The sequence below is a fragment of the Jaculus jaculus genome, chromosome 1, assembly GCF_020740685.1.
Source record: "Jaculus jaculus isolate mJacJac1 chromosome 1, mJacJac1.mat.Y.cur, whole genome shotgun sequence".
In the NCBI taxonomy this organism is placed as follows: Eukaryota; Metazoa; Chordata; class Mammalia; order Rodentia; family Dipodidae; genus Jaculus; species Jaculus jaculus.
Genome location: NC_059102.1, coordinates 67874543 through 67884492, shown reverse-complemented (window position 1 = coordinate 67884492; position 9950 = coordinate 67874543). Strand labels below are relative to the sequence as shown.

At 42.4% G+C, this 9950-nt stretch overlaps 1 protein-coding gene across 1 annotated transcript in view; it reads left to right on the top strand.

Annotated features, from left to right (window-relative positions):
• The first annotated feature begins 396 nt into the window (after window positions 1-396).
• The window catches only part of LOC101602870 (guanine nucleotide-binding protein G(q) subunit alpha), a 286062-nt gene continuing 276508 nt past the window's right edge, over window positions 397-9950 (top strand). The window contains exon 1 of the mRNA XM_045146283.1: window positions 397-597. Within this exon, the coding sequence (XP_045002218.1) occupies window positions 462-597 (136 nt within the window). The 5' untranslated portion in view covers window positions 397-461. The remainder of the gene's footprint in view (window positions 598-9950) is intronic.

Genomic DNA, 9950 nt, shown 5'->3' with positions numbered 1-9950 from the left:
CGAGGGTGCCCGGGAGCCGTGTCGGGCGGCGGCGGGGAGCGGGCGCGCCGGGCGCGCGGAGCCGTCGGCGGTCGCTCGCTCGCTGCGGAGACGCCCCGGTGGATGTGCTCTGGCCGCTGGGCGCACTGCTCGGGGGAGCCTCGGCGGCGGCGGCGGCGCGGGGGGCGAGGCGGGCCGCCCTTTCCTGGGGCAGGAGGCTCGGGCGTCTGAGCGGCGGCCTTTCCCTTGCGCGCGCGCGCGCGCGCCCCGCTTCTCCGGACGGCTCCGCCGAGCCCCCGGCCCACCCGGTGGCCCCGGCCCTGGCCGCCGTCCCCCAGCGGTTCCCCGAGCTCGGCCCGGACACGCGCCCGGGCGGCGGCGTTAAGCCGGCCGCCGCTGCCTCGGGGGAGCGCGGGCGGGCGGGAGTGTGTGCGCGCGTGTGAGCAGGGTGCCGCGGGCTGCAGCGGAGGCCCTTCGGAAGAATGACTCTGGAGTCCATCATGGCGTGCTGCCTGAGCGAGGAGGCCAAGGAAGCCCGGCGGATCAACGACGAGATCGAGCGGCAGCTCCGCAGGGACAAGCGGGACGCGCGCCGGGAGCTCAAGCTGCTGCTGCTCGGTGAGTGTGGCCGGCCTCGCCGTCCCCTGCGCCCACCCCTGCCCCCACCTCTCCGGCCCCTCGGGGACCGCCGCCCCCGGGCGCCCGCCGCTCGCCCCTGCCCTCCGCACGCGCGTGCCCGGCCGGTCCCCGCACCCGCGCGGGCGCGCGCGCGTACACACGGACACACGCTCCCCCGCGGGTGAGGGGTCGGGGCTGCCCTGCCCGGTGTCCAGGTGGGCGCCGGTCCGTGTCGCTGAGGGCCGTGCCTTATCTGTGGTGCATCTACCGAATAGCAGCAGATCGTTTTGGGGGCGAGGCGCCGGCTGGGGGGGGGGCGGTGGGCCGAGGGGTTTGGCCGTGTGAGGTCGCGGTCGTGGCGCCCGCGGGGATCGCGGGGTGGGGAGGTGGAACGGCCCGAGGGGCGCCAGCGCTGACAAGGGGACGGCGCGCGCGGGGGAAGGCCCGCGTGTTCTGGGGTTAGGAGGAAAGGCTGGAAGGGTGGACAGACTCGAGACTGAATGAGAAAGCCCTGACTGTGTCTCCAAAGAAAAGGGGGTTTATGCCTTGAGGGCGGGGCGGGAGGTCAGGCCCAAATGTGCCACCCAAATGCTGTTCTGGAGCTACTAGGCCACTGAAAGGGGCGACCCCAGCAGTTTCCTGGTCAGAGGATGGTGGCAGGCGTGTTTCTCGGCTGCACCATTCCTTCCGGATAAAGATGAGGGGTAGAGGAGTGTGTGGTGCGGTGTGGTTGTTGACAGCCACGGGTTATCTTTTGTTTAATACGGCCGCCCAGCTGTAGGCCTGAATTCACAAGGGTTATTACTGAAATCCAGTGCGGCCTCTCAGTTACTTTCCTGTAAACAAATAGAAACCTTTTGTTTAAAACAGACATTTTAATCTCTTTGGAATCTGGGGCTCCAAAAAAAGAAGGAAGAGGATAGCAAAATTCTCCCTCATTAAAAAAAAAAAAAACCCAAACAAAGCAACAACAATAACAACAAAAACACACAAACCACTCAACATTCTGCTTTAACATCAAGTTAGCAAGAAAAGGCCATTCTTAAGTAGGAATTTTATCGATTATTATCTCCGAGAGAATGTTCAGAACGTAGCTATCAGGGTTCACTTACAAGCTACCTGATGTAACTGAGCTATTGTGGTAGGCTGAGTGAACAGCTTTGCAGACAGGCCTGAAAAAAATGTCTGCTCGGCGTTCTGTTTATTTGTGTGTGATAAGTACATTTCTCAAGCATTTCTATAAGAAGAGAATATTATTGTCAGTTTGGATTTGAGAAGCATGCCTTTCCTTTGTTATCTGGAGCATTCCATCTGCTGGCTCCAGGAGCCAGTTACCTTTGGGACTGAACTGCTTACGTACTGGATCTCTTAGAAGAGGGGCAGAATATCAGGATCACAATAGTTAAAAACGCTATCTCACTTGCCATGATTTAACATCTTCATTTTGAATCCTAACTAGGAGGTAAATGTGCATGTACCCAAATTGCTAAATGAAAGGTGGGCTTCAGGAAATTAAGTCTCAGTAAGAGAAAACTGCCATCGGAGCAGGAAGCTTTCCCCATTCTTCTCTTTCTATCCAGAAAATGTGTGGTTGAATTTTTTTTTAATTTTCAAAATTGAGAACAAAAAGGGAAGGCAGATGGAATAAATATATAGCGTCCAAGGACATGTTCAAGAGGAAAAGCATAGTTTTTGAGAGACTTGCTTTAAGACCTGGGTTATAGTTTCTCTTGCTTACAGCCTATATGTTCGATTTCGCTATGAACAGGGCATTTGAGGTCTCTTCAACCAAACCCATTTGCCTGAAGTGTGACAGCTTTGGGTTTCTCCACAGCTCTGCATTAAGGGTTTGTCAAAGGGACTAGATTTAAATCCTTAAGAGGCAAATGTACTTAGAGATACTTAATTACATACTGAGCATTTAAATAACATATTGTGCATTTAAACATGAACTTGGAAATTATTTTTGACAAAAAAAATCCTTTAAACTAGCGTTATTGCTAAAGGCGTGGTTGTGTGGACAACTTTCCCCTGTTATTAGATGTTTGAGCAAGTAAGCCCCTCAAATATGGCTGACTAGAAAGAGTAGAAACATCTGTCATTTATTTAGCACCCACATACAGGAGCACCCTTTAAGAATTATACAGCTTTCTGTCAGAAACATGATCCCTAGACACCTGAAGAATGGCTACTGCTCTCATTCTGGGTGTGTTGATTTTCCTCCTGCAGGACCCATACTGTTCACATAGTCTTGATTACATGCAAATGTCTCTGTTGGAGGCTTTGATTTCACAAAAGTTTTGAGTTCAAAGACATGAGTATTGATTTGAACAAGGAAAGCTTTGGGGTAGGGGTTCCCCCTAGTGCTGCTTTATGAGTAGAATGAATTTTCTGGCTCCTTCCTTCATTTTAACACCCATCCAAAGGAGATTACAGAATATATCTATTTCACAGTTCACAGAGCTTCTGAAAGGGTAGTGACATGAAATTCAATATGAAATTATTTTCAAAGTAAGTTTTAGTTGAAGGCATGACACTACTTTAGGAAAGGATTTGTTTGGCAGGGATAAAGTACATTTGTGCATGTAATTATTAATTTTTATATTAATAATATGTTGACAATAGGAAAATAATGGATATCTGACTAGATAAATGTGGCAATAAAATTTGAGCTGTCTTAATTGATTTTCAGCAGTCAAGTCAGTGTCTTCCAGATTATTCTGCATTTTGAATTTTATTTTATTTTTTAAAGAAATGATCCCTGAAAATTATCACAATAAGGGTATTATTTTAAATATTTTTTCATTCAGTCTCTGAATTCATTTTTATTAGTGTTTCTTTGATACCTCATGGAACTGTATTCTACATAGATAGACTAAATACATACTGGATTTTTAACATTTTGTAGGTGTCAAGTACATTGTATTTTCTTTAGGTAATTAATATCAGGGGTATTTGTTAGCTATTTGTATTGGTGGTATGTAGGCCACAGCATTTAATTAATTGACTTCTCTTCATCTGTTTAAAACAAGTGCTCCTGAATGTTAGCTTCTGTTCATAGATGCTCACTGTAAAGTTTTTTCAATTTCTTGAAAGTATGCCCCTTTATCCATTAGCTTGTTATTTTACATGGTTTTGAAATAGTTACTTTTTAGATGTTAATCATCAAATTAGCAGACCCAGTTAATTGACTGCATTCCACCTACTGAAAACAGGCAAAGTTTAGGTATGTTAAGTGGAAGAATACATGCATTTGTTTTTGGGAACCAAATTGCATATATATACTTGTAAGTTTTTTTTTTGTTGTTGTTGTTAGTCTCTTACATACTACGAGCATATGGTTATGTTTGTTCATTCCTAAATTTCAGCTTTTAGTACAATATCTGTTAGGGTGTCATCCGTACTTCCTGAAGAAATAATTTTATGATCTTGAGCAAATAAATGTATTCCATGGTACAAGATATTAGTGAAAGATGCTGCAGTAAGTACTGTGCATTAGGAAGTAATAGAAGTCATACTTTCTTTGTACTAGGAATTGAACCTAGGGCCTCACTTATACTTGCCGGGCAAGTTCTCTACAACTAAGCTGTATTCTTAGTCCTCTGGTTTACTTTTAAAGTTTGAGGCAGGGTCTCACTAAGTTGCCCAGGCAGGACTTGAATTTGTGATCCTCCTTCCTTATAGCTGGGAACATGGGCTTGCACCACCAGGCCTAAATGGGTCATGCTTAAAGTATGAGAAATTAAAGAAAAACAAGCTATTCTATGTCTTGATTAGTATTTATCTTATAAACGCTAGTTTAAACCTGTCACCTTTTTGCTGTGTATTTTTTTCCTATGATACATTGATCAAGTGAGTTTTTTTAAACATTTTCATTTTCATTTTTATTTATTTGTTTGAGAGTGACAGACAGAGAAAGAGGTAGAGAATGGGTGTGTGACAAAGTCTCCAGCCACTGCAAATGAATTCCAGATGCATGCGCCAGCTTGTGCAGCTGGCTTTCGTGGGTCCTGCGGAATCAAGCCTTGAACCAGGGTCCTTAGACTTTACAGGGAAGCACTTAACCACTAAGCTATCTCTCTAGCCCGATCAAGTGAATTTTTTATATTGACAACCAGACATTTTTTGTGGTTTACCCATACAATTATTTAATTATTAAATTAAATTATTAATTAAATAATTAATCACAATGGTTAATTACAGACTTAGTAATTGAGGATGGAACCTTTTAATTATGAGGGGTATACATTCGTACTGAAAACTGAGTAATTATAGAGCTAGAAAGGACCTGGAAGACTAGGAATATGTGAGTACAAGCTCTGTTCCATCTCCCCCTCAGTAGAGAGCATTAAGAGAAGAATGGTTGTTGAGGCTAGGAAGGGTGGGTATGCTCTGTGCAGTAACTAACCTTAACAATTGTTAGGGTTGGCTGTTCAAGACCTTGGAATGTTAACATTCCGAAAATACCAAAATACGACGTCTGTGATGCTGCTATTAGGACTAGCTGGTTTTTATATTTTGATACTCTTTTGTCTTCCAAGTGTGGAGTATGTTTCTAAATATCCACATCTGTTTGTATATATTCTTAGCTTTTTGATAAAACTCCCAAAGTAAGATGGAAGTGGGACCACCTCTCATAAAAATTAGAACTGTAGCTCTGATGCTCTGATTGTATAACAAAGCCTTCTGAGAATCTATTTAAACATTTTTTTTATGTAGATTTAGAAAAGAGAACCAGAAGACCAGTTCAGTAGCCATTTTGTTTAGTACAAATGAATTTGATAGCTTCTTTTTTTATTTATAAAAAAATCATCCTACTTTACTTTATAAGAGATTGCTTATGTTCAGTTGTCAGAAGTGCCTAATAAATATAATTACAATTTTTATTACAGTTGATTTATAAGGACCTGTAATAGCATTTGCAAGTCAGGCTGTGTGGTATGTGCTAAACTTAGCAGAAAAAAGATTGTTTTTTATGATCCAAGCAAACTTACACTTGAAAAGAAGTTAGTCATTCTGATTTTCCATGGGTGATTTTGATTCAGGCACTCCTAGGAATTTTTCCCGGTGGAGCTGGTAGTTTTGTTGATGTGGTGGTGTGGAGGTAAACTGGGAGCTCAAAGGGAATGTCTTGAAAGAGAAAGAAGCCATTTTAAGGCTGGGATTGTTTTCTCCCTAAGAAGGTAGGACTGCCTTTTCAAGACTTGCTGTATTGGGTTGAGAGAAATCCCAGTATTTGTAGCAAGAAATTTGAAGTCCCATTTCCTGGTTGAGTAGTCAGGTAGTGACATTTTTCAAAAGGCAACTTCTATAGGGTTTTAAAGTATTGTTAAGATAGGTGCAGAATAAATCTTGTGGAAGCGTGAAATTGCAGTACAAGGTAAAATGTGTGATTGTTGGTAATTAAAATTGCTGTAATAACTGACTACAGTAAACAGTAAACATTTTTCTTGTTCTCCCGAATGGAGTAACATGAAAGAAAGCTGTTCTCAGACCCAAACGCTATTTGTGTGAGCAGCTGTTACTAGTAAAATTATAGGAAGTTGTTCTATAATCACCTTTGATTTGTTATATTACTGATCTATAAAAATCTGTCTGATTTCTCATCTAATGGAGCAATAAGAAATAAGACCCATACATACTGACAGTGGGTTAACGAGTCTAAAGTGGTTGTGAGTTTGTATTACATATAAAAATATAAATACAGATACTCAGTTGTGAACTGAATTTACTGTGCAGCCTGTGGCTAACCTTCATAATCATTTCTGAAGTCCGTGCAGAAGATTTTAAAGCTGCTGCCCACCTGCTCTGCTGTCTCTTTCTTTTTTCTTCATTTTCTTTCTTTTTTTTGTGCTGGGGATTGAACTTACAGCCGCATGTATGCTATGTACTTTACTGATGAGATATATTTCTACTTTCTTTATGGCTCAATTTCAAAGAACAAGATTAATATTATTCAGAAGTAGTTATGAAGATGTTTCATTCGTTCATTCAACAAATACTTGTCAATTATTGGAAAATAAACATTTCCTTCAAATTTTCTCATCAGTCATATATTAAGAAGAAATAGTTACATACAAAGTGCTGACTCAGTGATGAAATATTAAGTACCAGCTGTGTGTCAATAATGTGCTCTGTAAAGCACTACTTATTTCTTACTTTCCAAAAGGAGTATGATGCTTTCCAGTCTTGTTTCTTAGTTGTTGCCTGTGTACTGACATGCCCTGGCTTTTAACTTTCATGGCTGGCTTTTTGCCCTCCTAGGCTGGCTTTTTTATTGGTTCTTCATGCAAAGGGAAAGAGAAAACTAGAACATCTAGGTCTGAATTAAAGGTGAGTACCTAGATTGCAGACCATCTAGGAGCTTGCTTTGGGATTTATACAGTTGCGGAAAGCAGCTGACTGTAAGGATTTGAACTCCTATATTAGTATGCATTGTTTCCTTGAAGGAGGTCATTTTTAGCCTGTAACTGAGAAACTATGATCAGTGCTGCTTCTAGCTGGATTAGAAGCTCCTGGAGGGTAAAGATAGTGGCTCTTGCTTCTTTATATCTCAGCATCACACAATGCATAGCTGATTTCACAACCGGCTTTATTATCAGTAACAAGGGGTGTGTGGGCAGCTGGATTCCCAACAAAAGTAGAGAAGTTGGAGGAAATGATTTTAATTTCTTGATTTTTTTTTTGTGTTTTCTTTTCCTGGTGGTTTCATCCATATGTTCTCCATTTTCCATTCCTTTTTGTTTGGGGGCCACTTTTACTGGGGCACAGTAAAAGGCATTGTGCTTTTTTTTTTTGTTTGTTGAGGTAGGGTCTCACTCTAGCCCAGGCTGACCTGGAATTCACTATGGAGTCTCAGGGTGGCCTTGAACTCATAGTGATCCTCCTACCTCTGCCTCCTGAGTGCTGGGATTAAAGGCATGTGCAGCTACGCCAGGTTTAGGCATTCTGTTTTAAGGATGCAATAGTTTGGGTCTTTTTGCTTCTCACTCATTATTGAGAATGCTTCAGGTAGAAAAGCTAATGAGGTGGATCCATAAGTTCTGGTGGAATCCATAGACACAAGAATCCTTTGGAATTTCAAAGGTCCATGCACATTTGTTGTACAAGTGATCTTGGACTGTGAACTGTTGAGTTGCTTTAGAAACAGAGTAGTTTCAAGGAAGTGTTTAATGGAATGTAGTATGGTTGGGATATAGAATGTTATTAATGTCATTATATTCCTTAAAGCTCACAGAAGAGAGCAATAGTTGATGTACAAATGAAAGAAAAAGGTAGAATGAGGCTTTTTGGCTCTCCTCCAGGAAGTGAAGAGTGATGTTTAGAAAGAATTTAGTCATCATATTTCTAGGAGATAGCCTTTTGTTTTTTTCATTTGCAGAACTGAAAGCCTGAATTAATTGCCACTTCTTTTGCTTCCTTTCTATGTTTTAAAAACATTTTCATTTTGTGTGTGTGTGTGTGTGTGTGTGTGTGTGTGTGTGTGTGTATGTGTATGTGTTTGTACATTTCCTTTGCTGTTGGGGAGCAGTGTGGTCAGCAGCATCTTTACCACCATATACTATTCTATGACTGAATCTGTCTATAGAGAAATGTTGCACGATTTACCCACCTTTGATTCAGGCTGTGGCCTTTTGCTTTTCCCTCTCTCTCTCCTTCCCTCCTTCCCTTCCTCCCTCCCCCACTTCCCTTCCCTCCTTCCCTTCTTCCCTCCCCCACTCCTTCTTCCTCCCCATGACTATACCTACTCATTTTACTCTTATCACATCTTCCTCAATGTTAGCAGGAGGTCCTCACATTTTTTGGATTGCACTTTCTCTCAGATTTAGAGAACTTCCTAGTTCCTTCAGACATCATGTGGCAGTGAGCTGGTCAGAGGGAGGAAGTTGGGTGCTTTACTACATTCAAAGAAAGGGAATTGTGAATGTCGGAGATGATTAACTTTCTTTTGCTTTACTTAACTCTGGTTTCTAAGCAAACTATATTGTTGGTGAACAGAATGTATGATTGTTCCTTCCAGAGGGCAGGGAATGAGATTGGTTCTTGATTACTAGCAGGGAGTTAGTGAGCCAGTTTTGGATAATCTAATGGGCCACTGGGTTTACAAATAGGATACAGTGTTTTTGATGGAAGGGGAAGGTCCTGTGGGCTTTGGCATGTGTGCAATTGTAGCACATCATCTTGAGGCAATGGTTTGAATGTGCTGATCTCAGTTACTTGAGTCTTAATGACATCTCTGATTGCATTTCCATAAAGATTATGGAAGGACTGTAGCAGCTTCATTTATTTTTGCTATACCCAGAAGCCTAGTCTGTCCATCTATTGCCCACCCTCCTACTCCCGCCTTCATTTGGATATAGAGTCTCACTGTAGCCTAGGCTGACCTAGAACTCATTCTTTAGCCCATGCTGGTCTCAGACTCATAGTGATCCTTCTACCTCAGCTTCCTGAGTGATGGAATTACAGGCATAAGCCACTATGTCCAGTTTAGGACTATGCTTTTTCAGGTTTTTTTTTTTTGAGGCAAATATGCTATCTTTTTGACACATGAATTGATAACTTAGGATCTGTACTTCAAAGAGCTCCTTCATTATATTGTGTGTTCTTTCTGCAGATGGCAAATGCAATTTTCTTGTCCTAGAGAGATGACCCACTTCCTGTGACTTGTTCTAATAATACAGGATGACTTTAATTCTTGTTCATAGTTTGGCCTTAAAAGAATGCCAGATCCTTAAGAGTTTAAGTCTCTTCCTACCTCTCTGACTTTTGTGATATATTTTTGAGAATTGATAAATCATACATTGATTTAGAAACAATGACAAATTGGCTTTGTGGAAGTTTTTGAAACATTCCCAATGGCTGTGCATTCTGAAGTAGTTATGTGTATCTTTTCCAAGTCCTCCACTAGTCCTGCTCCACTTCTCTTGATTATTTTCTCTATAGACTAACCTTAGGGTAATTCTGTTCATTTATTTAGTTTGCTTTTTTGGTGAAAACATAAAATGAAGAGATTAGACAAAGACATCACTGCAGGCCACTGCAGTTTGGGTTTTTTCTACATCCCTCTGCAGCTTTGTCTTCTGTCTACTTTCTGTCCTAGTCCATTCCTGGATGGGGAGTCTGGGAGCGAAAGAACGTGTACTTGGGTGTGATGTGCTTTACAAGGAAGCCTTGCCTGGCTTCTCACTGGCCTCATCTTCTGTCTGGTCTGCCATAGTGACTTGAGTGTCCTGAAGGCAGCTCTGCTGGTTCAAAGCTGAGGGTAGAGTGACAGTAAGTAGGGCTTGGGCGTGAGACCTTTAGCACATCTGCTCAGAGCTCCCCTCCTGCTGCCTGGCATGCTGCTGATAGTT